The 24721-nt window shown below is 35.5% G+C and overlaps 3 protein-coding genes across 5 annotated transcripts; 1 reads left to right on the plus strand and 2 right to left on the minus strand.

Moving 5' to 3' along the window:
* Positions 1-406: 406 nt before the first annotated feature.
* LOC110379973 (tetraspanin-5) lies at positions 407-9654 on the minus strand. 3 transcript variants are annotated; one of them, XM_021339829.3, is made up of 9 exons: positions 9383-9652; positions 8379-8499; positions 6164-6237; positions 5059-5133; positions 4387-4485; positions 3369-3548; positions 2827-2940; positions 1739-1855; positions 407-1209 (listed from the first exon to the last, which is right to left on the minus strand). In XM_021339829.3, exons 1-9 carry the CDS (start codon positions 9470-9472, stop codon positions 1141-1143), a joined length of 939 nt encoding a protein of 312 aa, XP_021195504.1. In that variant the 5' UTR covers positions 9473-9652; the 3' UTR covers positions 407-1140. The 3 variants fall into 3 exon arrangements, with proteins under 3 accessions (XP_021195504.1, XP_049692888.1, XP_021195497.1); XM_049836931.2 differs by lacking the exon at positions 1739-1855 and having other exon boundaries at positions 9383-9654; XM_021339822.3 differs by lacking the exon at positions 2827-2940 and having other exon boundaries at positions 9383-9651.
* A 694-nt stretch (positions 9655-10348) lies between these two features.
* LOC110379887 (polyserase-2) lies at positions 10349-21379 on the minus strand. The gene is made up of 13 exons (XM_021339705.3): positions 21208-21379; positions 20969-20999; positions 20737-20902; positions 20378-20583; positions 20098-20300; positions 19931-19997; positions 19801-19845; positions 17486-17657; positions 16219-16427; positions 13682-13875; positions 12719-12776; positions 12115-12159; positions 10349-10487 (listed from the first exon to the last, which is right to left on the minus strand). The coding sequence occupies exons 1-13, from the start codon at positions 21349-21351 to the stop codon at positions 10411-10413; spliced, it is 1617 nt and encodes a 538-aa protein (XP_021195380.3). The 5' UTR covers positions 21352-21379; the 3' UTR covers positions 10349-10410.
* A 1935-nt stretch (positions 21380-23314) lies between these two features.
* Positions 23315-24582, plus strand: LOC110379866 (acyl-CoA Delta-9 desaturase). Its single transcript, XM_021339684.3, has 4 exons — positions 23315-23602; positions 23736-23921; positions 24006-24201; positions 24364-24582. Exons 1-4 carry the CDS (start codon positions 23340-23342, stop codon positions 24580-24582), a joined length of 864 nt encoding a protein of 287 aa, XP_021195359.3. The 5' UTR covers positions 23315-23339.
* The last annotated feature ends 139 nt before the right edge of the window (positions 24583-24721 follow it).

Consider the following 24721-nt stretch of genomic DNA (forward strand, 5'->3'; position numbering starts at 1 on the left):
CAATATACGTATCTGTAAGGATACACGGTGGAATAAAATTCCAAAAATTTAATATTACCGTGAATAGCTGCCACATAACGAAACCAACCCCACTTTACAAGGACATACGCATTGGATAATTCTATCAACAAGTATCAACATTTCATAATGTTATTTACAGACAGAGATTCAAGAGTATCCAAGAATGATGGGGAGAAGATGACAGGATGCCAGAGGAAAAACACAGAGTAATAAGTAAATGGAGGACATAAAAATACTTAAAAGTCATTTATTTCAAACAGGTTGTTCGTCTACATTCCAGTTATTGTGCAAAACTTTGTTCAGGCGGTAAATATAAACAAATGGTGAGAAATATAGCGCCCGATGAAGTTTGTACATGTCTTTTGACAGATATTTGTGTACATACGTTAGACCTCCATTGACTCACTTCTCTGTGTTACAATAGATTTGAAAGTTATCCTCAGAAAGCCTAGGGACAGTAAGATGAGCACTTGTGGTGTATATAAATAATCTGCACGACAAACATTAAACTATTATGCAAACAAATGCATGTGTTATATTTCCGTTAATTATTTTACATAGACATGTGCGGAACAATCAAATATTTACTTTTTAGCAACAATGGAAAAGAGGTGGAACGGATGTTTTTCGACCGACAATGAGGATATACAATAGTTTCATTTTGAGTGATTGTATAAACTTTATATTGTCATGGACAGGACAATAGAGTACATAGACAACGCTAGCTCCACGAATTGAAAGAAAACTAAACGTCACATAATTTCAATTTTTGTAGTTTATCAGTGTTTGTGAGTTACAATTGACCATCAAGAAATGTGGTTGATTTCCTCTTTCGCTTCGTGGAAAAATTAAACCTTAGCGATCTTTAATCTACAAGAAACTTATCCAAACTGATATTTTCATGGTCGAATTAGGTACGTCATCTTTGTAGCTCTATGTCAGTCGAAACATTCCCAATTCTTTTCAAAATTACTGCTTTATAACTCTTCCGATTGTGCTAAAAAGTCAGTAAATATTACAAAACAAACCTTAGTGTGTGTGTTAGTGTGCTATGGCGTAGACGTGCTTGGGGCGGCGTCGCGGACGAGGGCGTCACACGGCGGCAGGAGACGCTGATTGTCAGTGCCACTTCGCCTTCTGCGCGAAGATGTCCGCGCGCAGATTCTGCGCAAAGCAGATGCCTAGAATCTGGACGTAAAATGAGAATATTAGTGGTTTACTACTGGAATTGCTTTAAAAAATGACATAGGTAATAGGTACTCGTGTGTGCAGTTCTCATCAAATAACTCTGCTTCTTCGAAGTTAGCCATTTGTCGTTTCGCAGTAGTGTTCTCTTCGTACATTTGTAGTAGCCAAATAAGAAAAAACAAAGCTACTCGACGAAAACTGTACTACTCTGATAATTACTGTGTACTCTGTCTATCTACTATACTCCGTTTCATGTATCTTTTATAGCCAGGTCTAAGAGGTCTGACAATATTTTGCGTGGAAAAACTTACCAGTTATAACAAGAACAACGAATACTATGATCACATAACCACAATGACCATGATTATGAAGACTTTGGTCTTCGCACGACTATCGATGAATAGTAGTTATTTCTAGTCACGGAATACATGAAACGAAGTATAAATCATACATGAAGCATACAAAAAGCAATATATACTTACAAACTTACAAAATCAGACCAACAGTGCAACTACAAACCAAAACTTACTTGTGCAAAAGCGGTACAAACAGCGGACGTGGCAACTATCAACAGGTTGTGGTCGAACCACTCCTCGGCGGCCTCTAAACAGCCCTTGTCATATATTATCTTTGTTCTATCATAATTCTAGAACAAAAAGAAACGAAAAACATCAAATGACAACTCTACATGCTTACTTGATGAATGTAATACGGTGAAAAAATATGTATACGTTGTGCGAAATTGTAGAAATAGGTATTTTGCGTGAGGTATAGTTTTCGCCAAACTTAATGGCGGCTCACAACCAAAGTACCTACGAATAAAGCGCTGCTCTTCTGCCACTCGCAGCTAGCTAAAAGTGATTTTCCGAGCCGCCTAAAAGTTTGGCGAAAGCTATATTGAACTTGGTGTAAAATATTATGAGTGTTTTGGGACAAGATAATTTCGCCAAGTGTATACTTATTTTTGCTTGTGATTGTACCTCTAGCACATATATTATGATCATTGTTATTTAGTATTTTACGTATAAAGACAACAATGTAAAAAATGTAAGATTAACATATTCGTGCTATTGGTAGACATGAGAAGTGTAAAACTTTCTACACAACGTTGGTACACAAAATTATGTGAGTACATAAGTGTGATTTATTTCAAAAAGCTGTCAAAACTACAATCAAAATACACGAAAAATTAGTAACAACCAAAATTACGTCACTCCTACCTACAGACAAAAATGTTTAAGAAAATGTATATAAAGACGGTTCAACTTGCAAGTATTTATTTAATCATAAACCACTCGTCAAATAACATTGCCGCTCTGAAGTTCATCAATAGTGCTGAATCAGTCAAAATGAATGAACATAGCACTACTGCGCATGCGCGAAGTAAAATGGCTGACGCTTTGAGCGGGAACGTTACTAAGGCTGCGGTTCCACTGAATCGGAGACGAGCGGAGCTGTGAGGAGACGTGTGGGGTTCGACCAATCACATTACATGAAAATGACGAGATGTAGATTTTATTGTCAGTGGAACCGCAGCCTAAACGAGAGCTGTTCTTGCTTTAGGAAAACCGACTTTATCTGCATGTTCGTAAAGCCTACAATACATGGTCGTAGAACCTTAAGCGCTAAGGGTCCGATGACGACGAGGGCGACGGGCACGATGTGTCGCTGCAGGTAGTCCTCGCCGGCAGCCATGCAGCCACGCTCGTGTATCACGCGGGAACTCAGTTGCTAGTCACCAATGTTCTTATTTGTACAGTTACATTTCAAAATTCGACTTCATTAACAACACCCTAAATACTAAATTCAAATGTGTTTTGGTGATATTGGCACAGTTGGTGGGAAACAAGCGTGAGCTCAGTTGCTAATCACGAGAGCGAGTATAACAATAGATTGGTCCAGAGTCCGTAAACTCACATTAGATATCTCATTTTTATCTGTTACATAAATCTGTTTTATTTTCATTACTAGAACTTGTTAAGACTAGATGCAATTTTTTATTATTGTTCTTATAATGTGACTTAAGAAACTGTGATACGTCGTGTAAAACGTACGAAAATGGCCTAAGTCCATCAGTACTGTGAATGTCTGCACCTTAACCTATTAAAGATTAACTTGATCTTACACCATCTACAAAACATAATCCAAATACTACTCACATAAGTAGGTTTCCTAACATCGTAACCGCACTGTTTGTTCCTGATGATATCCTGTGGCTTGTTCCTGCAGCAGCTGAAGGGAACGCCGCAAGCTTCGCGCGAGCCGACGGCCCCGCTCGAACAGTTGAAGTACGCGTTACGGTCCCAATCCCGAGGACCCTCTACGCCACAGCATTGTAGCTGGAAACGTGATGTAAAAAAATATAAGTACCTAACTAGCTTCTTAGCTAGATAAGTGTTTCCCGTAGCCAAATAATTAAAATCTATTTTTTGTCCTTCTCTAATTTTCTCATCTCCATCGGTCCAGCCTTTCACCAAGACCAAGGAATATAGGGATTCATTTTTATATATGTATAAAGATAGATGTTTAACGATGTTTAAACTTGTAAATTCCTATATAGGTAATATTGATTGTTGATAACTAATTATTTCCTATTCTATTAAAACGGGTATTCTCAGTAGGTCAATATAATCTAACAAAACAAATATAAATACTTGAAATAACAACGACAATTCCAGCAAGTCATTATAAATATTATAGTCAGTAGCAGTCATGCATGTCTGATAATATATCACCTACTTTAATGAACATACCTAATTAAAAACTAAATAATGAGGAAAATAATATATTTACTATAAACAATTGTCATGTATGCATTCCGTCGAAGTTAAGGTAAATTTGTAAACTCATTTTAATATCATCCGATATAATTATGACCGCAAAAAGAACTGTTTTTTTTTTATAATATTTTTCCTTATTCTGTTTTATACCATTATTAAAATTGATACAGGATAATTATAATACTTTATTTGGACGGAATAAATCATTTTTAGTAGGTAACTGATAAAAATACTTTTATCTACAAATTATACATTGTCCAAACCAGAATGTTTTTACATAATAGTGGTTGAATTAAAGTAATGCATACTTTAACTATTATCTATGTTTACAGTGATGATGATAAAACTGATGGTTTGTATCACAAATACAACAAAAAACTAAATAAATTGGACTTACCCAGTCTTCTTGTATCCAATCAATAAGGTTCTGTTGATCGGGATCTTCTCTATAATGTGTGATGAATGTTTGGAAGCCAGTTGTCGCTTGTTGCTTTATCTGTGAAGATGAAAACCAGATTTTAAAACAGGTATACTATCTATCCATATTTATCCAGGCAGAAAGGACCATTAAAGTTAGAACTTCTTTAAATCTATTGCTGACTCTTTCTTTGTCAAGAAGATAAATAAGTGATAGCAATGGATTTAATGGAGCTTTAATTTTAATGGATCTTTGTGCAGCTGACGGATAGATATTAAGAACTGGAGCTAAGTACTTGTACTTCTTAAATTAATGTGGGCAATAGAAACATGTAAAAAGTGAGTATGGTAGGTATATATTATACAGGTATCCCCTTATCCTTGAGTTCTGTAAGTCACCAAAGAAAAGTATATTTATATTTTTTACAGATATCTTATTGCGACAAGCCTTTGTACGTGTGACCTATCTACCGTGACAACAATAGAATTGTGTCAGTTGACCTTCACTATTTAAAGTTCATTCAAAGACAAACACATTGTTTTTACGCACCTAAGTAAATCAGGGATTTTTTACTCAATGTTAATCTTACTTTATTTAACTTAGAACTTGGCCCTTTACTATTGAGAAAGTTAACATGTTCAAATAACTTACCCAATCTTTGAAGACGAAAAAGAGAATTCCCGTCGTCATCTCCGCCAATAGCAGCAGGGCAAGGAAAACAGCATACTGAAACGAAACGGGGAAACACGGTCAAAAAACTGATAAGATTAGAATTAAATGAAAAATAAATACAATTTTATACATTAATTAAACTGTTCTTGTTTGTTATCTTTTTATCCAACTTCCTCTGAAAATATTTTCTTTGATAACATTAGTCACTATTATGTAAAAGCCTGAATTTAAAATGTCACGCTCATTGTGTTTCATTACACCTATCTCAAATAACACAAAAGGCTTTGTATTTCAATCTTAAATCTCATTAAAACCCAGCATGCAAGCCATAATGATGTTAATCAAATTCCGATTTACTTAAAAAGATACAGAGTACTGAAAAACTAGACAGATCACGCGAAGGCTATGAAATGCACCATTTTTTAAAAACAATAACCAAACCATAAACAGTCGTGTTCTTGCCGCCCATTGGTCAAATCGACGATTTGACAAATGAAAATCGATCGATTATCGTCATAGTTAAATAGATGGAACTCCCCGTAAGAAAGTCAGAAGTCATATCAGTCTCGGAACCACAACTTCTTTATCAAAATAAAACACGTGCTTTCACGGTTCGTATGATAATTCAAAATGAATAATTTATGGCTCGCATGCTCTATGATAAACTATGATTAGTGTTTAATAAGACTAGTTTAGTGAAACCGGATTGCAAGGCATGTCAAATTAAGAAAAGACATTTGTGTTACGATCTCTGTTTAATGATTGTACAACACATGTATGGTTTTAAGTGTAGCCCACTGTTCTCAATTTGGATATCTAGAGAAAGTTGTTGTAATTTCTGATCAACAATATATTTTTATTTGATAAATTCTTTCACTGTTGGGAAGCTACATAATCCCCGAGTGACAAATAGGTACTATATTTCATCCAGGTAGGTACCTACTGGCAGTAGTTCCCACGGGACGCGAGGGAAACCACGGGAAAACAGCTAACATTGCATGAAATACCTTAAAATTGTAGACCCTTCATTCTTTATTTACTCTGTGGATAAATAATACAAATGCATAACAAAGGTTTTACTCACGCATGCTAGGAGGCACGTGTTCTCACGGAGTGCGCCCACGCAACCCGTGAACCCGATTATAAACGTAATTGTCCCTGCAATCATAAAATCAGAACGTTTAAATGCCATATCACAGCCCCGGATCTAGGGGGGGGCAAGCCGGGGCCCATGCCCCGGGCGGCAAATTCAGGGGGCGGCAAAATCAGGCGGCTGCGTTATTTCAAATCTTACATCACAGATTACCATAATAGTTACCTACAGGGCCGTCTTAACCTATGGTGCAGGGTGTGCGAATAACCCGGCCGCCTCGGTCTCAGGGGCGCCGCGGGGCGCCCCACCACCAGAAAATGTCGATGAAATTACACCCGTTTGATAAGGAAGTTCCACATTGTGTCATGATACTGACAAGCAAAGTTTCTAAAAAAGTCGATTTCGCTTTGTTTAATTGATCATTTTGATTAGTTTTCACTTTTAACATCCTCCAACTAAGTGAAAAAATTCTCGCTCGCTACGCTCGCGACTAAATGACAATGTACGCGCCCTTTTTCTGATGGTTTATTATTTTTATTGACGCACCGAATCACCGAACACAAATTTTAATGACACTCGCTCTAATCACGGTTTCTTTTTATTTGTAAGTACATAATTCCCAGTTTAATTTGTGAGTCTTCAAACAAATAACTAAAAAAATTGTTGCTTGACAATGTACTTAAACAGGTACTTTTGTGTCGTAGGCACAAAAAATTTCGCGCTCGCTTCGCTCGCGCAATATTATACAGACGTTACTTTTTAATTTCATAAGTCAAATCTACGCTGTCTTACCTTCTATAAGTCAAATGTAGCAAAAATAACTTTTTGTGTACCTACATTAATCTGTCTCGACTCTCATTACTTAAACCTGGCCAACAGTTTGAGCCTACAATGATTTGAACACTTTTTTATAGTCATTTACCTACCAAAAAAGTTACAATCGTTGGTGAAAATAAACATAAGTAGGTAGGTAGGCGGGGCGGCATTTTTCAGTTTTTGCCCCGCCTAAAATAAATTGAAGATCCGGGGCTGCCATATCACTGCAAATTCATGCAGTAAGACCAATCAGATAAATGAACACCGTTTTACTGGACCAAAGTCAAATCAAGTCAAAGTCAAATCATTTATTTCATTTAGGCTTTCACAAGCACTTATGAACGTCAAAAAATATAAATAAAGTTGATTCTAGTTGCTCATTCCAAAAGTAGCTTCCTATGGAGAAGAACGGGCAAGAAACTCCATGGTTACTCTTTTTAAAAATAATAGGTATTACAGTTTGTATGTATTGATACATACTATAATAACATGCGAAGATCATGTAGAATCACAATAGACAAAGAATATGAGAATAAATAAAAAAATAAAAAGTTTAAAATGCTACATGGTGTTCACATTTACAAATCAGTTTATATTTTTGTACAAAGTTACAAACAAACAATCAAAAGAATAACACAATCTTACTAGCGGGTGTAATTTTAAATTCGCTATAATTTGATACTGTCAGTGCGTCCTATGGAGCAGGACCAGCATGTTTCCAAGCATTTTTATCTTGAATATGACCTATTCTATGGGAGGTCATCAAACAAAACATTTTTGCTGAAAATTGAAAGGTGTGGAAAAGCCTTCTGCAAGCCCTATGTCTTTATTTGTATTACTTTGTATTACTTGACGTGATACTCAGTTTAAATATGACAAGAAGATTAATTTCATACATAGGATTGCAAGTTTCAGTACAAAACTAGTCAAGATGTCTTTGTGTGCCCAGCCCCTACTGGTCAGTAATCATAATACACTGTAACCCATAAAACATCTGTTAATGTTGGTAATAAAACATCTTCAAACAATCAGAAGCTGGGTCATGTTTACAGTAACGAAATGTGTGTGGCAACACTCTAATTATAGTGCAGTTCGTAGACCAAAGAGGCTGGTGAGTTTCTAGGAAAATACCAAAAAAAATTTAGGCATGATACAAGTCATATAAGGAAAGATATTTATTTATTTTGTTTCTTTTTTAAAACAGGCTTGTAAAGTAGTGTTCTAGCTGTTGCATATACATAGTGAAAAACCTAGGTCAATTTGTACCAAAGGACAGTGCAATTGATCAGACGGTACTAATAACACAGACATCAGAGCTCTACAAATTAATGGCTATTTTATATGAGTCACAAGTAAGAACAATATATTGTACCGTTAACAGTTTACTCACCCACACATATTAATATAAACGCTGGATCCAATGCAATGTTGGTGAGCCTCGACAAATTGTTGAATGTGTCCTTTTCAGTCCATGCCCAGATTCCAATCGCTAGCACGATCAGCCCCAGAAACTGAAATATTGAAAAGAATCATATTATAAATGTTATTACAATAAGCTTTATTAGCCTTACCAATACATGGAAGAATGATAATTATGAAATGTAGATAAAGCAGAATGTTTTTTTTAGCAGAAAGATGGAAGGCTATGAGGGAGGCCTTTGCCCAGCAGTGGGATAACACAGGTAATTAAAAAAAAATGTTTTTATGGTTTAAGTCATTTAGACTTGATTACATTTTCACATTTCTTACATTTTGGGAGTTTTTTAAATTGGAATTGTAAGAACTTTCTAAAAAAACTATTTTAATACAATTGGCTATTAAGATAACCAAAAGTAAATTTTATCAGCTGATGAACTTTAAAAAGCTTAATGCTAAAGTCAATATGTTTTCATTTTGAGCACTTTCTCAATCATGCTTTATAGACTCACACAGCTTTAAAACTATCACCTATAATAACCCATCTGGTAAAAATGTTGAACCGGAAAGTAAATATATTCATTCAAAGTTAATCAATTATTTTTTGCTTTGCCTGTAATGTTCAAGGCCCACCACATACATACTTATTACAAGCCTTTAGAATTAACATAGTTTGGCAGGATGTTAACAGTTACTTATAGCATGTACCCTAGGTACTGTTATAGCAATTATATGTAGGAGTCTCGAAACAAGCATAAGGTGACCCCAATTGGTACGCAATTTGCACAAGTTAGATGAAATCAATACCCACTCATAGTGCAAGTAATCTGTGCTATCAATCTTAGTAAACTTTCATCTCCAAATATACCAGGATTGGAGCAATGTAAAATAAGTTGAAGGAGAACAATGTGCATCAATGTCAATCCCACAATTAATAATATGTAAATTGAGAAACTACATACAGCAAGCTCGACTTACCCAGAACAAAACATTTACACCAAAAATAACATATTTCAAACAACAGCTAACTTCGCTGGTATCGCGTCGATATTTCCTTATACCAGGCATTTTAAGTATCACATAATAATGTCACTGTGATGTTAAAACAAAGAATTATCACTACATTTACGAAAATTGAAACTAAATTCTAATAAACTTAGCAACTAGGCCAAACATCGGCCAAATCAACGAGACTCGAGAGCGAGTGGAGCGGAGTGAACGACCGTCAAACAAAAGAAAGGAAGAATTATACGTATAAATATCAAAAATAACCACAAATCCATACCAACTTTGCTGTAAACGTCAACAAAATGGTGTCATCCATGCGTTAGAAAGAGACAGCGTACAAGATGAACGATACGTGCCATTCTCCATGTTTTAGCCGCATAATAATACGAACCAAATCACGTTCGGTTACTCGCAGCACACAAGAAAATTATTATGAAAATGGCGAAGTAATGTTGTAGGATAATAATTTAAAAATCCAGTGTTACATTTTGTTGAATACTATCGAAATGGCTTTAAAATAGGATTAAATTATAAACAAAAACTTAACGTTTTTTTAAGATTATTAATTTCTTCATTTTATCATTCATTAATGCCCGTCTCAACTTCAAGCGGGAACATTGAACTGTTGAACAGTTGAATTCTTCTGCCCAATTTTTCAGTCATAAAACAAACCTCTGCCAGATAATTTCCAATAATCCAGTTCGATTTACGATATGTCAACTATTTTGGCAGTTATGTTCTTGATACTTCTTGTAGGTACCTATATTTATTTGTTTGAGTTTTTTAATTTATAGGATCATCATCATCATCATTAATTATTTGACCGAACAAGCCCTATTATTTGGGCCACCCCAGTTAACACTTGTTTGCGATGATTCATGCTTTGCTACTTCAATTTCCTTGCAGGAATTAAATAAAAGGGAAAACGTTTTCTATTTATATAATTTATTTATAAATACATAGATACATATTATTTATTTTTGCTACCAAAAAATGCGTTAGGTATTACATTTTATTCCATCCGTTGTGTGTTGAAGAATCCAGTCGATGTAGTTATTCACCTTAGTGTAAACCCCTGGAAAAAAACAAAACATTTTTTATTTAGGAAATAATTCTGTCGGCTTTCATGACATTTACATAATTCCTACCTAACTACTACATTCTTTAATATGTCTATTAGGTACATTGTAACACCTTACCTACCTAATTTCTACAATTTGTGGTGGCTATTATACCTAATAGCCCAAACATGTTTCAGAAAAAACGGCGAGTTTTAGGTATAAAAGCTAAAGACTTAGGCTCAAAGACTCCGGTCCGGGTCCGGTCGTTGTAATAATGATTGGTTCTTTGGAACGTAGGTACCTGTCTATACGAATAACAGAATAACGACACTGAACATCAAACATACCTAGGTAAGTTTCAGATGTTCCTTGAAGCTACGTTAATAAGGGTCCAGTCTAAACTAAACATTGCTGAAAACCCTCTGTACTTCTACAACAGGCTTTTCTGATTTAAGATACCCATAAGTACCTATATATAAAGGACTTTTAATAGGCACGAAATATTGTTAGGTACATGACGTAGGTAACTACCTAGTGTTATGTAAAATGTTTGGGTGGCGCACAAGCGTGACGTGAAACGCTCACGCTACCTTATCAATCTACAGCTGACGACCGACATAAAAGCTGATTTCAACGGATCTCAGAATTTCAAATTTCCATAGTATGATCAACCATCATCTTCCTAGCCATAATGACCGTATGGTCTACCTACCTACCGGCATGATCGCTTTTAAAAATAAATTAGTAGTAGGATAAGATGGTTTGAGACTAGGGCTGCCATTTCGAATTTCGCCAAACCCGGACAAATATTTAAAAAAACCCGGACATTTGGCGTAAATAGCATTTTCTCCCCGGACGAGTCCGATTTTTTTTGTTTAACAAAACAAGAACTAATTTTTAATATTACCACATTACTTAAATTCAATGAGGTCCTTCCTTACATGAAAAGTCAGGGCCGTCTCTAGCTCATGTAGTACCTAGTATTGAAAGATTGTGGCTTAATGTATTTCGAAGGTCATAATTAAGAAAGCTCATATGGAAACTAGGAGTTACCTTCTTGATAGGTCAGACAAAAAAATGTTGAAAAATACAAACAACTGTAAAGTGAAGTCGCCGCGAGCGCAGCGAGCGCGAAAATTTTTGTATTTTGGGTCACTAAAGCACCGAAACTTGTACCTATAATAAAAGAATCCGCAAAGTGAAGAAGCCGCAAGCGAAGCGAGCGCAAAATTTTTTGAATATTGGGATATTAAAGTAGCTAAATGCAAAAAAAAAAACAGTTAAGAAAAGAAGCCGCGAGCGAAGCGAGCGCGAAAATTTTGGAGTTTTGGGACACTTCGACTTATGCATTATTAGGCGTCCGGGTAATTCGCATACCCAGGCACCATAGGTTAAGATGGCCCTATGAAAAATGTCCGGGTTTTCCCCGGACACTTCTTGAAACCCCGCCCGGACGGCCCCCGGACGGCCTCCAAACGAGGACAAATCCGGGGAAACCCGGACGGATGGCAGCCCTATTTGAGACTAACGTGTTTTGGAGCATAGAGTAGGTTCGTTGAAGTCGGTTGATGTTGGGGACCACAGGTTAGATTAAGCTCTTGAATTCAACTAGTCTAGGTATTCTAAGCAGGAGAAACTTACCGGGATATCTCGGATCCGCGCAGCCGATGCCCCAAGATACGACACCTGCATACAAAACACACGTTATAAGACAATGGAGTTTAAGGTCATGGTTCCTTTGAACATTAATGACTATGCACGTGCATCGCTGTCAATGGCCCATTATCTAGGTAACTACTTTTCTTTTTACAAACATAATATAGGCACCTAAATGCCTGCACCTGTCTGTTTTGAATCAACTGAATTGCAATCGGTTAAAAATTGAGCGTTAAAAGAAATAATGAGTGCAATAGGTACACACCTATTGATTGAAACAATTTTTTACGGATGACGTTGTATATAGGTGAATTAAAACTAGGTATATCATGTGTAATGTTAACGTATTATAAAATCCACAGATTTATTTTATATAAGAAATAAATAGGTAAATATAAGGTTCAACCTATAAGCGTAAGTAATGTGCAATTTAATAGAATATTAGAAAAATGCCATGCATCAAATGCGTCATTGCGGGTAATGCATGGAAATAAAATATAATAGGTATGAACTCTACATGTATGTTTATAATAATGTGGTAAGTATATAATAATGGTGTATGTAAGTAATGGTCCGTTTGACATTTTACCTGCTTGTACATATTTTCCTTCGGGCTGAAATACTAGTAAAGGCCCACCGCTATCGCCCTGAAAAAGAAGAACATGGTTACAAAACTAGGAACTAGGTACATACATTTTGACACCATACCTGAAAGAACGCAATAAGAATATGAGATTCGTAATTTTATTTAAATACAGTTGTTTTTTAAAGTCATATTTTTCCTCACTCCTGAGAACCAAAGAGGAAATAATTCATAAATCTAGTGAAAATATTCAGTTACGATCATATTTCCTTTCCTTATCTGCTAGTAGGCAGAGTTTTCAAGTACTTAGAATAAGGCATTTCAGGCAGAAACAAACGCGCTGATTTCATGATTTCCAAACAAACGGTAAATTAGAATGACGTCAGGACTCATTGTGATAGCAAAAACAAATAGCAAAATGTTTCATTATTTCCGTAATCGCTGTCCAAACACGGAAACTAAATAAATAAATATTGAATGAAAACAATGATTTGAAGTTACTTTCATTATATGAGGATTTTTAACTAGGAAAGTAGATTAAATGCCAAAAGTATGGCTAATCCAAATGTTTTTTATTAGGCCTAAACCAACTTTCTAATTGCAAGTCTCCGATTTTTTACAAAAAGTTCATAAACCTGGAAATTCTTAAGAGTTACCCAAGTTCTGGTTTTTATACCCTATACAGGTGTAAGAACAGGACTTAACTACGCAAAGTAGGTACAAATCGATGAGCTGCATATGACATACCTAGGAACATAATTCTCAAAAACTAAACAACCTTTCTATAATTTTGACGTCAACTGTTGCTTCATAATGCAATTACATACTTAAAATAAGAAAAAAGGTCATAACCTTTTGCACCTAAAGAAAATTTCGTAACGCAATAGAAAAATGGGCACTTATCATTATGGAAGCAATAATATTATACCAATGACGCAAATGCAATGCTTATTATGGAAATTCTTTTACCTGACAGCCATCTTTTCCTTTCGAGAATGCGCACATCATTGTAGGTTTGAGATGTTGTGCCAACTGGGAGTTCATGCAGTCTTCATCCGACAGGATTCGAAGACTGGCTTTCAATAGCACCTTCGATGACGACTTCTCTACACCCACTCGACCCCATCCCACAATAGTTCCAATCCTATTTGTAAAATCTTCAGCTAAAAATAAATTAATTCACTGTTAAATTATGTAGCGAACAACAATAAAAGATTTTCGAAATTCAAATTTGTTTTTTTTTTCATGAGTTTTTTTTTCTTATCCAGGTACGGTCCAGATATTTTATATTAATGTTTCATATTTGTTAAAAATAAAACGTTGTTTCATGCATTTTTATTAAAGAAGGAATTCTATAAATATCTAAATTATTTTGTTATTGTAATAAAAAAAGATTTTCCACATTAGTCATGGCAGGTTTTTCGTAAAAAATATTACTAACGCCATTAAATAAAGAAAAAGAAATACGATTTCTTTTTTCTATATGTAATGGCATCCACATTTTTTTTGAGCTTATGAGGCCAGCATTTTGCAAAAAGAATTTAAGGTTTCATATGAATCTAAATTACCGATTAATATTAAAAAATATACTGTGGCATTGTTAGGTCCTCAGAATAATTTATTATTAAAAAATACTCAGATCTCATTTTTTATATAAGCATCTATAGCTACGATATTAAATTGGCAGTTTAGTTAAAAAAAATGTATTAACCATTTTGTTTTGTCTATGGCCTGAAAGTAACGTTCTGATGCAGATTTAAGTTGCAACGATTTTATTGTTTTGGCTTCATTGTATTTTTATGAAATGAAACAAAAAATATGTGTTAACTATAGTAATTATGCATAAATAATGAACTCTGAAAATTAAGAACCCTATTTGTTGAAAGACGGCTGACGAAGGACACAGTATTTTGGAATGTTGGGCAAGGTAATGTTTTGATCTTTGTTTTAAAGATTTAATTGGATTAAAGATTTTTCGCTTTTGCGGAAAAACAGTGTCTGGATAAATATTCACATAGCGCTTTTGTCTTATATAGTTTTAAAAAGTGCTGCATGTAATCCCTAAGCCATACGAGAAATGTGTTCTGGGGCCCGATTCTCCTAATTTTACTTAAGCGCCCTTCGATTGACGTTCGACTCGATTCGACTGAGATCGAATCCCGACTCGATTATGTTTGAAGCGTATGTGGCATTCCGCTATTTTTTCTTTGAAATAAACGTTTTTATCCTTTTCTGTCATTCAATAATGAATCATTTTGTCTGCAAATGATTTACGATTGCAAAATGATTGTACAGCAAACTACCATATAGACCAAAATCATCAAAATAGCAGACCAATCACACACCAATCAAATGTCAATCGAATACGATTGGTCTTTTATTAGTAGCAGAATGCCCGATATGGTTAAAACTGCTATTATAGATAGTTCAACTCAGATTTGCGCGCGGCCCTATGTGTGCGTCGGCTTGTAAATATACAACTTTCATTCGTGTGACAGTGACGTCGTCCGAGCATGACGTGTTCTTATCGCTTTTTGTTATGGGTACAGTCGTTTACGAAAATACTAGTTATTCGCGGAGAAATTATTAAGGAGTCAGATAAAGCGTTTCAAAAAATACAACGACATTCAAAGCTTTTTATTATTAAATATAGTTTTTCATTATTTTTTCATACGTCTTTTCAAATTGACATTGACAGTATCTAAGAATTGAATACTCCTTAAGTACATATTTTCTAGCTCGAGGTACGTGGACAATAAATAAAAGTGTGGACTAAGAATGTAAAAAGAGGTATAATCTAGTATAATAATGTAAACAAAATGTGTGGGGAATTTTAAAAAGTTATACTGCTTCGCATAATGTCGACCAAAATAACAAAATAATGAAACTCATAAATGAACGTTTAAGTCAAATTGATGAAGGGATGTGGCGTAATACTTGTCGACATGTAGAAAAGAAAAAAGAAGAATACTATAGACATTTTGACATTGGAGTCAGAATTTATAATTCTCCTTGGAGAGTAGCGAATCCGAAAATTTATCATTTGATTTTTCAAATAGCGATTCATAATCATTATAAATAAATAAACATTAAATAAATTACGTAATAACTGTTTTTCTTTAAACCCCCATATACAACCCCTAAATAACTGTATTGTACCCGACTGTACCTCTTGTCACGCACACAAAGTTACTGTATATGTACAAGGGTTACCCACACATAAGGCCGCGCGCACAACTGAGTTGAACTTACTATACGATCATATGACGATTCGATTTCTATTCGATTTTGACATTATTAACTTAGGAGAATCGGGGCCCTGATTCGATGATAAAACTAGCTTGCAATTCAACGGCAATACAAAATAGAACATCAATAAGTATTTTGTTTTTATTTACAAGCTTTTGATGTTGTTTAATTTTAAGTTTGTCCCAATTTAATGTTGGTTTTTATTATTTTGGCCTAAATGATACAATATACTTAACATCAGTCTACAATGCACATACCTGGTTCTGGCAGACATATAGGCACAATATTATCGTTAAAAGCAACGGGATGATTCAATGTGGCTATAGCAATGTCATTCTCGTCTCTAACCGCAGTCGAAGTAAACGCCTCATGGATCACTACATTCGATATATTTCTCTTCTCGACATTTTTTAAGTCGTCCATATTGTCCAAACCTATTAGCACTTCCATAGTTTTGAAATTGTCCCTGAAATGAAAATATGGCAAGTATCAGTATTAAAAAAAATGACGTATTAGATAGAGTAGGTAAGTTGTGATGTTATTTACAACAACATTTCTATAGCATTGTAATTGGTAACATGGAAACCAAAATACAAGTTGAAACTTTATAATGAGCCGTTATTTAAACACCGAGACACAATCGATTTTCTATTGTTTAAATTCGACTACAACACAAGTATGGTTTTAGCCCGATAATTGATAATAATGACATGCAAGTTTATAATGATGACATCCAAGGCCGATTTCGGCCACGGCGTCGGTTCTCATATAAGGAGACCAGCCAGCTGTGCAGGATATATTATAGTGCACGAGCATTTGTGCAGACACAGGTGCACTCTATTCCTTCATTCTATAGCCCGATGGGACGGCAATCACACCACCTACACGACCGGAGAGAGATCAGGCGCAGAACCGACATTTACGTGCTCTCCTATGCACGGGTATATCAATCACCAACTTCCAGATTACGGGCTGCTTTGTGAAAGTTTCTAAAACCCACAAAGCGCACGATTTTAGCCTGTCCCACGAATCGTACTCGAGACAGTTTATACAATAAATATCCTTATACAAAACATATTACGTGTGGCTCGTTAATATGGGTGCTTGCACTCCGCACACAGTTCAGTTCCTGCCACTCCCTCGTTCGGCATCGTTGTGCATCGATAATGCCATTGTCATTAATTAATACAGTCCAGTCGCAAGCTGCCTATGTACCTACTTATTTACACAATTTTCTTCTATGATCGTTTGATACAGTTACCCACTAGGTATGTACCTACTCATCCTTATCACTTTGCTACTCTCTGGCGATATTAGTTGCATCAGCAGCTTCAGAGCTGTTATGGCCACCCATGAATGAATGTGAAACTGGCATTTTCAATACAATTTTGCCTGCCTCAATCTCAATCGACGTCTAGTTTAAACATTGCATCCGAATGAAAGTAGTTAACCACAAAGGCTGAGCTTCATTTTTCAGTCTAATTAGAAGAACATAGGTACGTCTCAACGTATCTCAATGCTTACCATTTAAAACAATGTCCAGCACTAAGCACGTGCTTATCAGTGATCATGGCGCCTCCGCAATGCATTCGTTCGTTCTTCAAGATGGCCACCGTCCATGGGAAAGAGTGGGGCTCTGCTCGTCTCCCTCCCACAATCCTCATGGACACCACTTTGTCCGAAGGCCTCCCGCATTCTGCTCCGATTACAATAAATTAAGTATGTCCTAAAGTCCTAATGCTAGTCGCTATGCTTAAAATAAGTTAAAATAAGCTTAGCAGATTATGTGACTAATTTATTGGTGAGCTTTATGTGCATGCAACTTAGGAGCTTTGATTGAAGTGCTTATTTCAAAATTAGGCTAAAATGAAAGTTTAAAAATCTAGATTCTTCAAAAACAATGGAAGTTCATCTTCGAGTATGCCTAACTACCTATTAATCGTAATAAATTACCTAAGCCTATTTTATTAAATCATCTTTACATTGTCCCAAAATTTTGTCTGGGCCGCTCGTAGCATCAAGAAATCGCCAGGATTGAGCGTCACCAAACCAAAAGCATAATGTAAAATTCTTATCGCCATAGGCAGTCGTAAAATGATGGAATGAAAATGTAGAGCAAACCAAGTCGTGGTAAATTATAATTGGTAAATATTATTGTTTTGATGTACTAAGCACGGAAGATTAAGAGCTGAACACAAAATTGACATAGATACCTTCCTAGCTATTAGGCTGCGTCATTTTTAACGACGTTTATGTTTACATCAAGCTAAACAGCGCACATGTGACAAATGTTTGAGATAAAAGAAGGTTTAATTGATGTATTATCTCCAAAAGAATAAGTCACCAAACTAGCGAAACTATAAGGCTACACATTCTTCCAGGCCTTAAAAACATGAAAGAATAAAATGTTTAAATTAAGATGCTTTTTAAAACATGTTCTCTTCATACAGGCATCAACGACAATTTGGGCGAGAGAAAGTCCAGTAATTACGCGATATCAAGCCAGTCGTCCAGATCAGGACAGTTAACTGTATCGTGACAATCGGAACGGGTTCCAGTGACACATTTCTGGGGCGTCAGCGCGCCTCCTGTGAATAGCAACGCGTGTTGCACATGCAATGAACCTAGTGCACCGAGCATGTGCAACTTATATAAAGAAATACGATATAGGTTTGCCTACGCGGAACCTTCATGAAGACGCTTATATAAGGTAAGAATCAGAAATCAATCAAAATCACGTTTTAATGTCCTTCCAAAATCATAAGATTCGGCAAATTTTCGTAGTTAATTAGAAGGTACATTAATTAATTTCAGTTTTACATATTAGTTCCAATGATATCGACGATAAAGTTTCTTCACTCATTACGGCAGAACGAAAGTATTTGTTTTTAATTACGATTAGGTACACGTTGAAGGTAATGATGTCATTACGATATATTAGTTGTCAATTGACTTACGACAGTCCAAGGCGTGCACCATCACCACCTAAAACATAATCACTCAGTGATATCGCGTCTACAATAATTACGTGGATAATTTGGAATGAGCATACAGACCTGAGCGAGCCCGGTTAGCAAGTAAATAGTGCTAAGTATCGTGAACATTTCAGTATGTATGTTGGACACTGCACTCACTCATAGCCACTACCACCGCACTGTTTTCTGCAACCGAGGCTTGCTTATTTACGCTCTACACGGATTTAAAACGCAGAAATTATCCACGCGATAATATCCTTGTAAATTTAACACGCTGAAGGTTATAAATTTTATCGTGAACATTAGAACTGTAATTTCTAAATGTCATAATTAAATCATTGGTTAGCCATTAGGAGCTTTTAGTTTAGCCTAAAAGAATTGTAATATAAAGACGGCGTTCTATTTCTTGCTTAGTATTTGGACAAATATGTTTCTTAGGTCGTAAACTTGTCAAATCGTATTCTCGATTAAATTTGCTTCTGTGGCCAATTGCCTATTTTCTTATCGCAAACCGACACGTTCTCCCAGAACTAACAATGGGCAAATTTTTCGTAATAAAATGTTATGCATCTTAAACTAAATCGTGTTAAATTGTTGATACAGCAGATTAGGCAAGGATTATGTTTTCTTCGTTAAATGATACTAATATTGTTTATTATTTTAATTGTCCATGTTATAAAATGGTGACTTCTTAAGACTATGCACAGTATGAGCCGCCCGCAGTCTCTTGCTTGATCCAGGGAATATACTTCGACACCATTGTATAGACACCTGAACACAAAATATTATTTCAATTATTCAACAAATCGTCAAGAAATCATCAAAAACTGTTTTGAAAATAGTACAATTTTAAAAGTATTTCACCTGGATAGTCCGGCATGGCACAGTCTATGCCCCAAGATACAATTCCTAGAACCAACAATTGCACATTAGTATTATATTGACTAACTTATTTTTTTTTCTACATTGCATTGATTTTGTTCTTAAAACGTACCGACTTGATACCACTTTTTGTTGTAAGATCTGCGGTGAGTAGAGAACAATGGCCCACCACTATCTCCCTGCAATATTGAAGCATAAGTTTACAAGTGCAACTGCACCTCCGAGAATACCAAAGCGTTGCTCTACTCTCTCTTCCCATAAAGTCCACAAAATAATTACCTGACAAGCATCTTTGCCAAGACTATATGCGCACATCATGGTGTCGCCTACCAGATTATCCCTATAAATAGCTGATTTTTTACATTTGTCGCTGTCTACTATTTGTACTTTGGTTTCAAGTAAATATCGTGAAGAAGTTAACGCGCCTTGTCTTGTTTTGCCCCATCCAGCAACGGTTAAAGGCAAATTTCTAAAATCCATTGCTGAAATGAAAATGTTATTAATAACTCAATTAATAAAAACCCGCTTCGTAATTGTTGCGTAATGCCGTCCAACTTACAGTCTTCTGGTAAGCATATTGGTCGAACGTTCTCAGTAAACTTAAGTTTTTTATCAAGTGTGAGAACTGCTATGTCGTTGATGTCGCGAACAGCGTTGGAGGTGAAGTGAGGGTGTTTGACGCCATTCTCGACATGCATTGTCACATATGACGTGTCCAAGCGATCGTGCATGCCTACGTACACGGTCAAATCACGGTAATGGACCCTGAAAACACATTAAAGTCAAAAAGAATGAGCAATAAAACCCAAGCATTTTTTCACTAAAAAAATACAATACAATGTAAAAAATGCAATTCTTCTTGAAATCTGAAGTCCATCAAAAATGCATAATGTAGGATAAAGCCTTATAAATACTAACCCAAAAGTGATACAATGCCCTGCAGTTAGGATATGTAAATCAGTGATGATGGCTCCTCCGCAGTGCAACTTGGGTCCAAGCATAAGGGAGACCAGCCAGGGGTACGCATGTGGCTCAACAGTGGTGCCTCCCACGATCCGGCGATTATGACCGGCAATGCCACACTCTACAAAAACAAAAAAATTAATAGTCTGATTTGTTAAAAAAATATTTTAGATTGCATATAACTTACCACAAGATGCATTGACTTTGTCTGCATTTGCCTTTAAATAGAAAAGCAATAAATAAGTAAAACAGTGCTAGAATTAAATGCAGTAGAGCGTGGCTCGGTGGAAAATTGATATAATTGCATTTCAGGCGCTCGATGAGTTCTTTCCGAATATTATTTTTAATCAAAATAATGCTTACTGTTAAGGAATTATTATATTTTTGCTTGTTATTCTATAATATGTAAAAGAAAGCAAAACTTACCCAACTGATTACAATACAGAGCACCAACCATATCTTTATCATTTTATGGGTGTAGTTATCACCAGGTAAACAGATGGCAAAAATTCCATCATCATAGCATCGCGGCAATGATTTCTTTGCCAATAAATTGTAATAGAAGAACATAAGAATTTAATTAAATTTCTGTTTGGGTATTGAAGCTCAATCGTGCGTAGATTATGCTCGGGATATAATTAAGTTTTCTTTTTCATAAGATGTATGGGTGAGTTCATTGCGAAGCAGAATAAAAAAATACAATCATACATCGGTATTATTTGCATTTCGGAATAATGCAGTCGTTGACATTAACTTCTGTAATGATTTAATTTCGTTTACCACATAAATTAAGTTGAATAAGAAATAAAGTATATCGGTATAATTATGTAAATGGTGTATTATTCCGTAGCTTCTGATCTTTTTGAGACCTATGTCTTTCTTTTACTTTTCCGCTTTTATATTATATCGAAAACGATAATGTAACTACTAATGTAAAATAAGCCGAGTCATCTATATTTTTGTTTTTCATATTCATATTTTTTATTAGATACGCGGTTGCTCTCAAGTTATGGCAATAGCAATATTTCCATATAGCTATATTGGTCGTTGAGATCTGGGCAAAAAACATTAAAAAAAAATACAAACTTCCGAATTGAAAACCTGATCCTTTTGGGAAGGCCGTTATTAAAAAGTGTTAAGTAATTATACTCAATTATGAAGAAAGAGATTTCTTTATACCTAGGTAGGCTAAAGTTCTTCTTTAATAATGGGCTAAGTTAACATTAAGAAAATGTCTCGTTTATTCAATGGAATAAGACGCCCTTAAGTGATATTTAAGGAAGTGAAAATGGTCCGGCCTACTAAGACAATTTTAAAGCTGAACAAAATAACTCCTAGGAGAATTTTGATGACTTCTGAAAATAAAACAACAAAAGAAATTGCAGACTAAGTAGGTTTATTGTACTTTATTTATGTTTTATTTATAAGAAAATATAATCAATACAAAAGCAAGCTTGGGCTTAACGCTTATAAATGTAAGCCCTTCATGAAATATTTTAGTGAATATTAAAAACGGCTGCCGAAGAGTCAAGTGAATAAAAATGACGGCTAGTGATTCAAGTAAATTGAAAGGAAATAAGAACGTTAAGGATTTTAGTAAACTTAAAAATAATGATGAAAACAATAATAAAGCAAATAATATTCCACACGCAAGAAACATAGGGACTGATTACTCGTACAAGCATCAAATAGTCTGGGTAAATGCCATAGGTTTTCTAGTTTTACATTTATTTGCATTGTGGGGACTGGTCTACATATTTACTGCAACTGTTTCGTGGAAATCCAGTTTATGGGGTAAGTAATAAAATATTGATATAATCATTTGGACACCTACGTATTTGATCTTTATTCCCGGAGGAACTTCTTCCCGTACCTGTCCCCGTATTTAAAATATAGTCTAGCTCCCCAACAGCATAAGAATTTTTGACATCTGTTCAGTAGTTTTGGAGCCAAAATCCTCGTCATTGTATTAGTATAGAAGTGCTTATAAAATAATTGTATTATTTCAGCACTATGTATTTTATACATGAGCACGGAAGGTGTAACTATTGGAGCTCACAGATACTACACTCACAGGTCGTTCAAAGCTACGCCACTTCTCAGAGCTGTTATGATAATCTGGCAAACATGTGCTGGACAGGTAAGAGATCATATTAAAGATAACATACACATACGTTTGTTTATAAGAAAATTTTGTCACAAAAAAACATGAAAAATATGATTTCCAACAAGTTGTTTTTACTCAGCAGACACAAAGTCGGTTAACGATTTTGAATGGGGTTTATTAAAAGCTATTTTACCATAGTGCCACAAAAAGTCTACCAATAAAAAACTCTGCCATCAACAGCATGTTTAGCTCAGAATAAAAATAAAACACAAAAATGCAGTCGTCTTATAAAACAAAGCAAATTACGAAACTAAACTATTGCGGTTGCTCTGTAGCAAAGCAGTTTAGTAATCTGTCATTTGTTGGTTGTAATTTACTTTCATTACGTAAAGCCTAGGAAAATTAATAAGAGTTGGAAATTGTAGTTTTACCCAGTAAAATATTTTACGTCATGTGTACGTGTATTTTCTGCAAAGAGGTATTTCAGTACTCAGTGATCATTTTGCAGAATTCGATGTTCATATGGTGTCGTGATCATCGGCTGCATCACCGCTACTCAGACACTGACGCTGACCCGCACAACTCCAAGCGCGGCTTCTTCTTCTGTCACATGGGCTGGCTCATGCACAAGAAGCATCTCTATGTCATCGAGCTCGGACGAAACATTGACATGAGTGACTTACAGGCTGACTGGATGGTTATGTTCCAGAAGAAGTAATACTTTCTAAACCTCTCCCTTACTTAATGAAATGAAAAGTACAAAATAGCAATTTTGTATATGTTGACGATAATGTTTTCTACTAGGGTATCAAATAGTTTAAGATAGCAAATATCCTCTTTGTTTCAGATACTACTACATTTTATATTTAGTTCTAGCAATATTGTTCCCCGTGTCAGTTCCAGTATACTTTTTTGGTGAGACTTGGTGGAACTCGCTGTTAGTGAGCTACTTCGCTCGGTATGTTTGTCAACTGCATGGGACTTGGTTCGTCAATAGCTTAGCTCATCTGTATGGAACGAGGCCTTATGACGAGTGAGTATTGGTACCTCTACTATTTAACAACAAGATAAGCCAAAAATAGTTGAGAGCAGTCGTTGTTCTTTTGTTTCATTTTAGACATCTTCAACCTGTAGAATCCTGGTTCGTTTCAATGCTAAGTTTAGGAGAAGGCTGGCACAACTACCACCACGCTTTCCCCTGGGACTATAAAGCCGCTGAACTGACGATGCATTTCAACCTGTCAGCTAGTATCATAAGGTTTTTTGAAAGGCTTGGCTTAGCTTCCGATTTAAAGTCGGCATCGCACGAAATGGTAAGTCGAATCGTTGTAACATAGTCATAGTTTCTTGGAGCCCAGGTTACGGTAATACGGATTTTCAATCTTTTGCAAAATATAAAAAGCTGTAACATTGTAATAGGTATCGCATATGTTTACCTTATGTAGAGAAAATAGTATAATATTTTCTGTTTTCAGGTTACCAACAGGATAAAAAGGACAGGCGATGGCAGTCACTATAATCTGGGCAATGAAAAGTCGCGCGCAGCGGTGACAGCGTGGGGGCCGCTACACCCGCTCAACCCCACTTACACCACCACGCTCAAACCGCCGAGCGCCGTGCTCAAACCTGAGGGGCTGCCGCTCTTCCATGAAAAAGACGTTCTCAATCTAGATTTGAAGAAACATTTTATGTGAATGTATCTATTGATTTTAGCGTTATTGTATAATATACCAACTTATTTATTGATATAATTATATTAATAAAGCCTTTTTAAGACTAAAATTACTTTCTTAACATATACGAAATTTAAACCCGCAAAAATATAATGAATAC

This window comes from Helicoverpa armigera, chromosome 14 (genome assembly GCF_030705265.1).
Source record: "Helicoverpa armigera isolate CAAS_96S chromosome 14, ASM3070526v1, whole genome shotgun sequence".
Lineage (NCBI taxonomy): Eukaryota > Metazoa > Arthropoda > Insecta > Lepidoptera > Noctuidae > Helicoverpa > Helicoverpa armigera.